Genomic DNA, 12,986 nt, shown 5'->3' with positions numbered 1-12,986 from the left:
ACCACATAAAGGTATGAAGTCAGTAAATAGAGAGCAAGTAAACAGAGGCAGGCTGTTTACTTGGGAGAAGACAAGCTTGGTAAGGAAGAGCTCAGGAGGAGGAAAAAGGGAGCAGAAGGGGCAGCAAATCACGTGAAAACAAATCAGCAAAACACGACTGTGTGAGAGAGACCTGCAGGGCAGCTATGCACCTCATCACTGCATCTAAAGCAAATTCTGTTGTTCTCAGCACATGTGCATCTTGTATTGCTTCTGTGTCCAGAGGACCTAGGAATGCTTTCCCTTTTCCCTTCTCTAGGTGGAGATTGGACACCATAACAGTTTTCTAGAAAGGGTCATCAAATACCTGTTGAATCATGATGTTTGCTGCACAGCCGCAAGGATCAACCAGCATAATTTTGATTATCTTAATTTGCTAAACACAAAACTGTAGCAATCCAGAAGCTACAGAACAAGTTTGGTTTTGAAGAGTAGAGGGAAGCCATCTTGCAAATAGTCTAGTAATTAGCAAGGATAACACCTGCAGCCACCCAACTTTAACCCACAGCCTCCACAAGTTTTTCTAGTCAGGCTGCCTTAAATCTACCTGTTGCTAAATCAAGGGTGCAGAAGCTGATAGGTAGTATCATGTCCTTTCAGCAGTTAACTTTAAAGCAAGAACTAAATGAGAAGGCTATTCTTTAGAGCCACACCATGCTCACCATAGGAAGCACTGTAACTCATAGATCCTCTCAGTTCTCCTTTACAATTTCTTCCTCTTAAAATCTTTTAAGTATTCCATCATCTAGTTCCCATTTACACCACTCAAAGCTGTAACTTTAGAGTAAATCCAAGTACCAAAGAACAAACATTCATTGGACAATTCCAAAGCAACCCGAACCTTTGACCTGAAACTACTTCATTATAACCACTTTGAGAGCATTCCAGGGCTATTTTCCATATTGTACAAGGTTTTTAGCTTTGATATTACTCCTTGAACAACAATTTTTCCCTGACATAGTATTATGAAAGCAAGGATCATTCCAAGAGAAGGAATGAATTCTGCTGTGGGTCATACTCAATAAAACAGTAACAAATATTGCAATATTAGTAAATACTGTACACTTACCTGTAACAAATTGTGCCTGACAAGCCACAGCAAAGCAAGATTCAGCTCTGGTCCAGTATTACAGGTATTGTCAAATGCAACTGCTACCTTCAAAGCTCACAACAAAACTAACTGTAACTTTAATAAGGCTTCACCTGTGACCTGTTTTTTACAGTGGTCAAGGAGTTTTCAGGATGTAAAGCAACCCTCAAGCAATCATTATGCAGCCAAAATTTAATTTTCTTGGCCAGTCTGGCTAGTTTCAATTAGATCCTAGTGTTGGTCATGACTTTCTTGAGAATTCATTAGCTGCTACCACCTGGCTGAGCCCTTCCTTTCCCACAGGCAGCTGTGGTCTTTTCTTGTGCCCACCTGTGAGTAAATTTAACTCTTTCCAGTTCTCAGAGGGGAGATGACAACTGAAGCTAATAAGCACCTTCTAGGGACAGGAAGAATCTTTTTTTTAAGTCTTTGAAGTGCTTGGCCCACAGGGAGCTGCTCCCATTCCTAACAGGCTTCCCAAAACCCAGGTAATAGTCAGGACCAGTACTGGTCCTTCAGGCATACTCCCTCCAGTCCCAGTGCTAGGAGTTTACTACATAACTGAGGAGCAAAGGTGTGTTGTTTAGTAAATTTTCCTCAGGAAACTAGTCTAATGCAAGGTGATTGCTGCATGTGATCTCAGAGTCTTTCCACCTCCTCTTACTGGCTTTTCCACCTCGCTATGACCACCCTGTGAAATCTCTATGAAATTAGCTAATTTCAAAAATACAAAGGTGGTTTTTTTTTGAGTATAATGGAGGTAGGAAAGGGACCATAATAGTGACCTCACTAAGGGAAAGCCTGCGGTATTAGGCAATCTTTTGTAAGACATTAAAAAAAGTCCACAGAGGAATGACCCCAAAAATATGGGGAGCATATTATTGCAGTGTGCACTGTGTGATACAGCAGAGAATCCAACAAGACGTGAAGGTACAGAGGAACAGTCCCTTCTACTTTGTTGCCCACAGAACTATGGTAAGACAACAAATTTAAATCATATTTATTTGCTGTATTACTGCCCCCTGTACAGAATTAAAAGAGCCAGTGGAGCTTTTGAAGAAGTCACCAAGATAGGTGCTTTCTTGAACTCCTTATTCTTTAGCTGATCTGCTGGAGTTTCTGTGTGCCATTGAGCTACTTATCTGGTCTTCCGTAGGGACAAAAATACAGACTTACCTAGTGAGTCTGGAGCAGGTCCACCCTGCATCCATCTTTGCAGTCTCCTGTTAGTTCCATGTGAACACCAGGCTGATAGAATTACTCTGAAGAATGAGCAGAAATGAGTGTGTCTGCCAGGTGTGGATTAAGTTGTGTGGTGCTGCCAAATTGTTTGTTTCTCTATAATCCAAAGGGACTCTACAGAGTAAGAAAGTCAGTGAACTAGTACCTACCTGCATTATGGAATGGAGTTTTCATTTTCATCAACTAAACCATGCATTGCCTAGGGCCAAAACCTGGTCTGAATTAGCTTTTAATACTGCAAAAGTCATTACCCTCTTACTAGAGGCATTTACTGGGGTGATTCTTATTCAAAAGCCAGATCTGTCTCTTTTTTTTTTAATTTTATTTTCTTTTTTCCTTTTCTTACAAAGACAACAGTTTATATAAGATCTACATCAGGTCACATATTACTTTCTGTAGTCATGTTTTCCCTCCTTGGTTGTTCAAATAGCACAATAAAAACATGTGCCAGCAGGAAACAGGGAGCAGAGGAAGAAACTTGACTACTTTGCAAACATGAAGGCAACAAACTGATTTCCAGATTCCAGTATTTTCTTAAAGTTATAGACTACTGAAAATTTTAAATGAAAACTACAAGGAAAAATTTAGATCTTTTCCATCTGTATTTTCAGTATTCCCAGATATACTCTATTTGATGAAATTTTACTTTTCCAGAAAGCATCTCTCAGGACATCAAATTTTTGAGAAATGCAAATGAAGGTGTGCACTCATTTATCTTACCAGTTTGTTCATTGATAAGATGCTTAACAGATGCTATTCTTTGTCCCAGGACCACATCTTTTCACAGATATCGTAGAAATCCAAGTGTTTGCAGATGAAGAGAGCACAGTAAAATAGACTGTAGGCAGCAGTCTTCAAAGGTGTAGGCTGAAAGGCTGTATAGGAGAGGCTCCCACACTGTAGGCAGAAACCACAAGTTGATGTTGGGCACTGGCAGTGGAGACAACTCCCAGCCTGCATGGAAGTGCAGACTGTAAGTGCCTTTTCATACCATTGTATTTGAAGTGGTGTCACTGCTGTCAGTAGCTGTCTGCAATTAATTGCTCCATGGGTGTGAGGACGAGGTGGGATGAATAAGGACAAGAGCCAACAAGGCTGGAGGTCCCCATGCTGTCACATACGCACATGAACTGGCACAGAAGCAGTCACTGATGGGATTTTCCCAGACATATGAACTTTAGGGGTCCATGTTCTAGAGACTAGGGCATAAAGGACGATCCAGCTCAGACTACCAGTGTTGCCTCCCTTCATATTTATTATTCCTGGCAGGCCTTTCAGAAGATACAGCAGTATCACAAAGAACCAACAAAAAGTCTTGATGCTAGCATGATATTTGAAGCTGGATGAGAAAATGCCTGTTGTAACACTTCTGACTGTGGCACTCAACATACATTAATAGATGACATGAGATATGGCTCATCCAAAGAAAGAAAAGGCCCACAAACAACAGTGACAACCAGAAGGAGTTTTGAGAAAGACAGTTTCAGTTTATTGTCAAGATACTTTCTTCCCTCTTTTCTCAGCAAACACTTTAGATAAGTTCTGGTATGTACTAACAGTTTCTCTTCTAGGATGACACTGCAATTTCCCACACACTGGTGATCACTTGAGACAGAGCATGTTTGTGCCACAGATAGTACTTTTTGAGTTTCTTTGTTCCCAAAATCCAACCTGGCTCCTCAGAGGTCATCACACAAGAAATTAATCCCATTAATTCAATGACCAATTTATTGCGTTCTCAATTGTAGTTCTGAAGCCCAGGACTTCAGGACAAAAAATTCTAAGAAAAAGCTTTTATTTTTCAAGAGCTCATTTGCCTAGGGTTGTGCTTGACAGTCTAGAAACAAAGTAGTACTGGTGATTTTTTAATCTCAGAAATAACCTATCAACTGCTCTTCATGTCCCCAAGTGCCACGGTCTTCACTTCTGTCTAAAAATTTTGCCCAAAGCCGCATCAGTAAATGGAGCAAAACAATATTATCAAAGTTGCATTTGGGAACAAATGAAGGACTGCCTTCTTGAGCATTTTATTGTGGTACATGTTTTTCCTGTATATCATATCAAGACCTTTCTGCAGAATTTTAAGTTTGGTTCATCTTGGCTAACACAGACTTTTGCTGTAAAAGATAAAGTGTGCTTTGTGTGGAAATATGCCAGTCTCATCGGGGATCACCAGCAGTTAGGTACTGCCTCTTCTGTACATGGCTTACAAGCTACCCCACAGCCACACTTCGACTTCTGTGCAACCAGGTGGCCCAGCCATATGCTCCCTGCTGCACACATTTTTGTTGTCTTAAGATCTGCTTTCTGAAACGTACTTTTGCTTTGTATTAGGCCTCTGTAAAAAGGTAAATATATGAAAATCATTCTCACTCCCTATTTTGTGTCTGCTGTACCGGCTATATTAATGTGGACTTTTAAAAAAATCCTTTTGACTCACTACTACTGCAGCTGCCACTTGGGACAGTAATTTACAACAATCACCATTTCTCAGGCAGTGCGTTGCTGATTAAACTGAAACATCATGATTAACGAGAGGATGGCACCATCTTCAGCCACTAGGGCAGCTTCTCAACGGGTGATGCTGCGCCATGGCACTGAGTACTCATCATTTTAATGCTCTTTCACCAGGTTTAAAACGGCGTGGAAGTCAGCCTGTTTTTTCCAAATGAAATTACTCGCTACGTTTCTGACACTCCTCTTGCACTGGATTGCAGCAAAATAGACACAAAAATTCCTGCCTTCAGGATCTCTCGATGTATGTTTGACTAACTTTAAAAAGGTGTTAGTTTTCCAAGAATATGGGAGTTAAACAACTTAAGTACTGCTACTATGGAAGCATTCTCATTCAGACGGCAGATATGGCATTTTGTTCCCTTGTTCATTGCCAGATTTTATCTGACTTTTGTTAATTTGTATGTCTATGGAAAAGAACATTTGATTTTTTTCCCAGATTAATTTTTACCATCCAAAAAGAAGTCAAATTTTATTTTTTCTAGACATAGTGAATATGCACAAACTTCCGCAGCCTACCTGTCCTGATGGATTTTTACTTTTTTGTTGTTGTTGTTGTTGTTCCTTCAGTAGCTGGAACTTCTGTTTTTATACCAGTTTGGTACAGAAATAAAGCAGTGTGCTGCAGACAGAAGGAACTCATGTACGCTGGGATTGACCTGTCTCTCTTCTGTACATACCCATGCACACACAAATACACACACTTTTGGATTCATTATTAACAGACAATTTCCTACTAAAAATCAATGACATTTTGCATTTGCATTGTTGGGAGAATTGATTGGCCCTTAAAAGGTTGTTCACTCATTATGTGAAATAACCCAACTGCAAAGAGCTGAATTTGCAACATAAAATGTACTCATTCTGCTGTCGAAGCACTATTAAGGCACTTATCCAGTCTTCCAGAACAATACATGACATGTCACTTCTTTATTAAACATCTCTGTGTTTTAATCTTTCAATGCATATTAATTCAGACCAGTACGGCCACAGTCTCGATCAGCTACTGAATACCTGCAAGATTTTTATGCACCACTGATTTAAAATTGATAATGCTACTTTAGGACCGAGAAAATGATCAGTTTTGTGTCAGAAGACTTATCTAATCTTAACCAGTGACTGCTGCTATAAATGGCTTTTCCAGAACTTTGCGGGATCTGAAGAACACCCAACAAGATATATTTGCTTGCAATATTATGAAGAAACTTATCCCTGTGCACAAATGGCCTCTCCTCACTCTAGGAAATGACTGATAAAGTTTAGCAAGTTCCTAGCATACAGGTGTCTCCAGAGAACCATAGCCAGTCGGTAGGAATCACTGGGCACAGGGGTGTTGGTAGAAGTTAGGCAGGATGAATCTGAGCTTTAGTCTCTCTGATCCCATACTCTTTCCAGTTTTCAGGCATGGCTTTTACGTACAGAACCCTTGAAGCTATTGTGCTCGAGCCTGCAGCTGCCTGTCCGGTGTTGCCTGATGTTTCCTCACTTCAGCCTGTTACCGCTTCTCTAAGCACACAGAATTTTGCCTTTTCCTTATCTGCAATGCTTTTTCCATGTTTGACTGACTTTGGCCTTCCCTACGGCATTGTGAAGAAACACGTAGGGCTAAAATTTTTCTTTCCCCTTGCTGTGACTATCCAATGGTTACTTTGCCTTCTTCTCTCTTCTGTACCTGCCTGCCCAATGTCTTACTGACATTCCTTGCAGTCCCTGTACTTCTCAGTAACCTCCTTACTGCACCTTTTCTGCCATTATCCTATGCCTTCTTCCAGGCTGCGCCTTATGCATGAACAAGCCTCCAGTCCTGGTTCCTCAAAACCACATTTTCATCAAATCCACCTCTTCCTGAATTCTTCTCACTGATTTCCAGTAGCCTTCCAAACCTCCTCTCACCAAGCTATTGTTCCTTGCATAACCATCCTTCATTAAAGTTAATAAAGTCCCCTTTTTCCACTGTATGAGCAATGAAAACCTGTAAATACCACGCAGCTTTACAGACATATTAACATGTAATAATTTAGGGGCTCTAATTCTAATGGGGGTTGGGGCTGCGTACATCGGACAGGAGTAAGACAGAACTTTGAACATAAAGGAAGCACAACATGAGTTAATACAGAGCAAAGTATAGGAAAATGTAGAAGTTAAAAACCATTCTCAATAAAAGGACAAACAGAAATTAATCTCAGATCAAGCTTCAACGATGCTAGCTTTAGAGGAAAAGTGTAAACCAACTACAGTTGGTTTCTTCTATGGAGAAGCCCTATAACAGTATGATTAATTAAGCATCAGAACGACAGCAGTCTTCGTTTTCTCTTGAACTTGGTGAAAGTTTGCATATCTTCCCTTCCCTCCGTGGGCTCTGGATGTCTTTAGCAAAGGTTTTCTAAACTTAATCCATACTTGTTGACCAATAAAGCCACAACTGCAAATCCTTCCTACGGAGGAAGCTTATAATTGAAGAAAGTAACTTTGCATTTGGATGCGTGACACAAAGTTAAGCATGTTTTCCTTACCATAATTACATACACACCAAGTTGTTGCCAGTACAGAAAACACAGCCTAAAGCTGTTGTGCTCTTAAGATCTTGTAGTGGAAACTTGGGCTGAGGAGTACACTGCTGAAAAATCCGAGCTACGAACCAATTCTGAGAGCTGCCACAGAGGGTAGATGATATGGTGACACCTCCATATGAAAGTTACGTCAATTGTCTAAATAAATACTGTTATAAGCGCTACTAAATATATTTTAGCCTACCTTTCAGTTTAATCCCACCTACCTGTGTTGCTAATGTGCTGTGTAAATAAGCCAGGACTTTCCAAAGAGTTTCCTATATAGACTATAAATTTATGGCAGCATCAAGTGGCTAGCATCAGGCAAAAAAATAAAAAAAATGGCTAGGCTCCTTCCAAGAGGTACTTTTTAAGTAAAATGCTGCAAAACTTTGCAGAAGTTGCAGACAACAGAACTATGACTCCCTCCAATACTGCAGGTTTTCACTTAGACTATTTCCCCATTTGTAAACAATAAAACAAAGCCTGAGTATTTTCCTGCCAGGATGGTGGTATGAGGACCGGTCAACACGTACGCATGGCTTTGAGAAGGAAAGTACCTGCTGTTGGAAGTGCTCCATGCACTCTGCAGTGCTCTGTGCTTAACGTGATCTGCTCTGAGAGAAACACCGAAGGAACAGTCAGTGACCTCTAGTTCAGATCGATATTAATAACACCTGAAATGTCCTATTTTACCCATTTAGCTTTTCATTTAATTCCAAAAGCCAACAGTTCTTTAAATACATGTAGCATGCACAAATGGGAGAAAGTTTGCTGTGCACCAGTTAATCCCAGCCTTGTTCTGGTGCGTGCAGCTGCATTCACTCTTCACTTCTTTCCTGTACTGCTTATAATCTGGTTCTCCAAGAATTTTAGTTTTCTGGGACAGATTGCAAGTAAGGAGTAGTAGAAACACTCATGTATGATACTGTAAAAAAAAAAAAAAAGCTTATGATTATTTCAATTTTTTTAGTCTTAGCATTGACATGCCAAAGTGGGATGGATGCGTAAGTATGCTTTAGTTCTGTCTCTAAACTGAATTAGTAACATTTGCAATGAAAAGTGGGGATTAGTAGCCAGATGCATGGTTTATGGCATTCAGCGGGTTGCCATACACTGCTGAACACATCTTTTGAAGGAGATTTTAATCAACTCAAAAGACAATATGGCAACTGGCAGCCTTTTTCTTTATTGAAGCAAAGTCACAGCATTTTCATCACTATTCCCCTCTTGTGAAGGGAAGAGTTAAACAAAGGCCCCTGAAATTTACATTACTAACAAGTAAAGGATTGAAGAAAGAGATTACAAGCATATTTCTCTAAAATAAATAATCTACAAAGAGTGCTTTTTTCTTTTTAAAAGCAATCTAAAAATGTATAAATTCTACGGTAGGGAGATCAAAAGATATTTTAACAACTTTTAATATTTACAAACAATACAAAAACTGCGCACGCCATCAAATGATGTAAAAATTCTTCTTACAAATGAAAAGCTTCACTCCTACTAAGAACCCCAAACTCCAGCCAATAGTTCAGTTTTAATTAATGGTTTTCTTTACAATTGGAAAACTGTTTAATGTTTTTATTTTCTGTAAAATATACAATAAAAACGAACCTCACTAAATTATTCAGGTTAAAAAAGGAAAAGAAATACTGCAGGCAAATCAAAAAGGAAAGTAACTAACTTATTCTTTGGTAACCAAAAGTTAGCAAGTATTTGTATTTCAAGTGATGAAAAGTAATAGCCCTTCCATTTTGACAAATGGAAGAAAGGCTTCTGGCAAAACATTACTCCCAAATTTCAATTTTGAAAGACAGGCTCCACCTACAGCTCTGTAGTGCAAGTTCTCAATTTTTATTTATTTATTTTTTTTATAATTCAGAAACTTAACCTTTCCAAACCCCAGCAGTATACAGTTTAATTTCTCTCCCACTTCTCTGTTGTCTGCTCGCAACCTCTGCACACGTGCAGTTGTTCCAGTTCTCTAAGGGAATACTCTGGTCAGGGAAGCAACTCACTTGGAAATGAGTGTTTCGCCAAGTGTACGTGTGTGGCTGCACAGCAGCTAGTACTGTGTTATAAAACTTCGCTCCCTTTTCCATGTTAACTTGTGTTTCATTTTCCCTCAGGAAAAAACAAAGTACCCTGGAGCAACTCTTAACCCGGTGACCTATTTGCATTAGCAGGACACGCTTCCTCTGACACTGGGACGTACCCGAGTAAGAAGCCCTGCAGCCCCAGCACCAACTCCTCTACCCTCTCACAGGTCAACGGCACCTCGTCCTACCTCTCTGCTTAACGAATGCACTACGCTGCACCAATGCAATGCTTTTGAAGCAAACGTCCAGCTTGTACCACAGAAGCCTTCCCATTCCTCTTTTTCAGGCTTATTCCTAAATTTTGCTTGCACAATTGCAGTCTCAAGAAAAAGAAAAACTTCACACCCCTACAGGCTCTGAGAAAAAACCCTCCCCACACCCCGCAAGAGGACTTCTAAGGCTTTACACAAAAATTTCAGCTGTTACTTTCTTTAAGCCACAGACCATTCATTCAAAGCAAGTCCTCCCCACCCCAACCCAACCATGCAGAACTATCATTGCTTCGGCATTTAAACACACACATGCAGTTCATGGAATAAATGCTCCGTGAAGTAAACTTGTCCTGATCTGGGCTTTCTTCTGGAATCTAGTCCTCTGTCATTTTCTAGACAAGTATCCAATGCCTTCTGTCACAGCCTCTTAACTTTCTTCAGCTGAAGGACTTAGATACTTCCCCGAAGTACCTGGCTGAGTCATTAAGTCTAGATGGGTTGGATCCAAGGTCTCCTTGCAGCCTGGCTCCTCGGCATATGGAAAGTCATTCATATCTATTTCATCACTGTTAAACATATCGAGCTGCCTCTCTTGCTGCTCTTCCAAAGTCCTTCGGACCCTGCCCTCTGACTGCTCCACCACTTCCCCATCTCCTTCGCTAATCACAGTCATGGGGCTGCTCTGGATGCGGTTGCGGACATTGTACTTGCTGCTGGCAGCGGAGGGGGGTGTTCGCGATCGGCCATACCTAGTGCCAGAAAAGGACATGCTCCTTGGCATCAGGCCCTCGCTCTTGGCCCACTCCTCCTGGGCCCGTTTGCTCTTGCTGGGCGAGCAGCTGGCAGGGCTGTCAGAAAGGTCAGGGGAAGCGTCTGTCTTTGCTCGGTGGAACCGTGGGTCCGTGTTCTTCAACATCTCTGCTGCTGACATGCGGGAGCTGGTGTCGCAGCGGCTCCCTTTCTTCAGCAGCAGGGCTTTGAAGTTGTCGTTGCTGGTGCTGCTCTTGCGAACGCTTCTCTGAATGGATCCTGCTTGTTTGAGGGTAGACAAGGTTGGGGAAGCACCAGTGGGCGTTACGGGGGGTGATGGAGAATGGTTGCGGGTGCGCTCGTCTTCAGAATCCTTACGGCCAAGGACTTTCCTTTTGGATCTGAGTTTGGAAAACAAAAAAGAGAAAACAACAAATGAAACTTTTTACCTCACTTAGTTTAACTCAGCTTAGAGGGATGACAATGAATTAAGCTAAAGCCACGAGAGGGAGAAGGGAGAAGTAATCTAAATCTAAAGTATGAGCAAGAACACCACCAAAACTGTAAAGGCATTAATGCAAGTATTGGAGGTACATGCTAAATGCATTATTCTTTTTCTGCAAATCTGGGACAATGAAACAATAAACCCGGCAATACTGATGTCCAAAACACTTTGAGTCTGTTTAGCAAATCAAATTTTCTGGAGTCACTATTCAACTGCTAAGACTAATTCATTAAGAAGATAATTCTCAATGCCATTTTTCTGTTAGTTTGGGGATTTGATTAAAAATATGCCTCCAAATATGTGTTTTTTTTTTTTTTTCTGTTTCATTTAATGCTTTCTGGAGAATTAGTGTATTTTAGTGCACTTCACTTAGAAAAGGATATTGCAATGCACTGCTTCTGCAGTTAAGAACAAGTTAAGTGAGGCAGACATAACCATCCCTTCAAAAACCCAAATTAAATCAATAGTGAAAACCAAGTTTTCTAGCTTCTAAATCCACAGTCCTGTTGGTGCTCTACCATTGCAACTCGTTGACTTAACGAAGGAGAGCCCAACTTTCTGAATGAAAGTTCTCTCTCCACGTGAAAGGACTCAGTGTTTTTAATTTAAATGTAAAGTGCAGTGATAAAAAAAAAAAAAAAAGAAACAAGCATAGGACTGAGAATAAGTGGAAACTGGAGTTCTATTGCCCCATTTTTACATTATTAGAAATCTTAAAGAAAGGGATGTATAACATGCCTTGTATCTGTAGCAAAGTTGCTTTGCTTCTTTGCGGGCTAAACAAGAATGAATTCAAGAAGATTGAATAAATCCTAATTTTACATATTCTCTTTTGCCAGAAGTTTAAAACAAGTCAGCAGACTTGGTACAAATACAAGATTATCATGGTATAATTCCATATTAATGTTTATCAAGGATGTGTCCAATACACACCGTTCCCCTTGTAAAACAGGATTCTACTCAAGGCAATCTTTAGCTGTACTTTCGTAGAGGGTCTGAGAATTTGCCACGGCAAGCTCAAATGTTTTTATGCATTGCAGCCTACTGACAGAAAAAAATACAACAAAACAAAGTAGCAGGATCCATCAGCTAAGTGGGTGGCAGCAACAGATACTGCCATAAACTCTGCCAATACTTAGGAGCGATCCTGTCTCTCTAAGTAGTTAAGTTCACAAATATACCACTTGTGATACCCCCCACAGGCAACTGTAACAGCTGCTATTTTCAGCTGCTGCCGCTGCCACTTTTCTGTCTGAGAGAAGAATGTAATACCGACATCCATTCAGCCTGAGGATGAATGGGCCACAGAAGATAGCATAAGGATAAAACGATGACTTTGGTAGTGGCAAACTTGAGAAGCTTGTCTAGATTTGACTGTGTGTCAGTACCATAGGCAGCAAGTGATCCGGTGCTTGGATGGCTCTATAATGCTGCGTGCAAGCACGTGTGTGAATTGGTTATAGGGAAGAGACTTCCTTTCATTAGGATACTGACTGCCTATGGGTATCTTTAAACACTCCAGAGCTGAGGTTGTACTGCTGCCAAAAATCAAATTAAATTCCAAAGAAAAACAGCACAAAACTCAATTTCAAAGATCTGCAGGGAAAGACTTGTTTATCCTGGCTCGAAGTAACTCAGCAACACGGTGAATGCAGGGCAGAGTGGTCAGTTTGCTGACAGCATTTAACCAGTTTTTCTCAGCATGTATAAATTATGGCAGAGACTTGGAATTAAGAACCAGATTTGGTTTTGGTGGCTTTTCAGACAGAGATAGGATATATATTCAAACAAAACTGTGACTTAAACTTAGCTTTTTCTTCCTGCCCTTGACGCACATACCACCAAATTTCTTGTCTTACTCTAAAGGACATATTCAAGAGTGCCAATCACTGAAATAATACCTTTTAGAAACGGAGGGAGGGGAACATTTTTGATTAACTAACAACCGAGGAAGATAAGTGGTTCAAGTCTAAAGCCAACAAAAGC

At 40.5% G+C, this 12,986-nt stretch overlaps 1 protein-coding gene and 1 long non-coding RNA gene across 15 annotated transcripts in view; both read right to left on the bottom strand.

Moving 5' to 3' along the window:
* The window catches only part of LOC308192562, a 34,775-nt gene extending 32,487 nt beyond the window's left edge, over positions 1-2,288 (bottom strand). The window contains exon 1 of the long non-coding RNA XR_013948891.1: positions 1,109-2,288. This is a non-coding gene — a long non-coding RNA (uncharacterized lncRNA). The remainder of the gene's footprint in view (positions 1-1,108) is intronic.
* A 6,316-nt stretch (positions 2,289-8,604) lies between these two features.
* NHSL1 (NHS like 1) overlaps positions 8,605-12,986 on the bottom strand; it is a 167,310-nt gene continuing 162,928 nt past the window's right edge. For all 14 annotated transcript variants that reach the window (XM_080586238.1, XM_080586244.1, XM_080586245.1 and 11 more), the window contains one exon: positions 8,605-10,896. In XM_080586238.1, the coding sequence (XP_080442364.1) occupies positions 10,173-10,896 (724 nt within the window). In that variant the 3' untranslated portion in view covers positions 8,605-10,172. The remainder of the gene's footprint in view (positions 10,897-12,986) is intronic.

Source organism: Anser brachyrhynchus (genome assembly GCF_964034855.1).
Source record: "Anser brachyrhynchus genome assembly, chromosome: 3".
In the NCBI taxonomy this organism is placed as follows: domain Eukaryota; kingdom Metazoa; phylum Chordata; class Aves; order Anseriformes; family Anatidae; genus Anser; species Anser brachyrhynchus.
The sequence above is the reverse complement of the archived record's forward strand: the minus strand, read 5'-3'. Positions and strand labels throughout refer to the sequence as shown.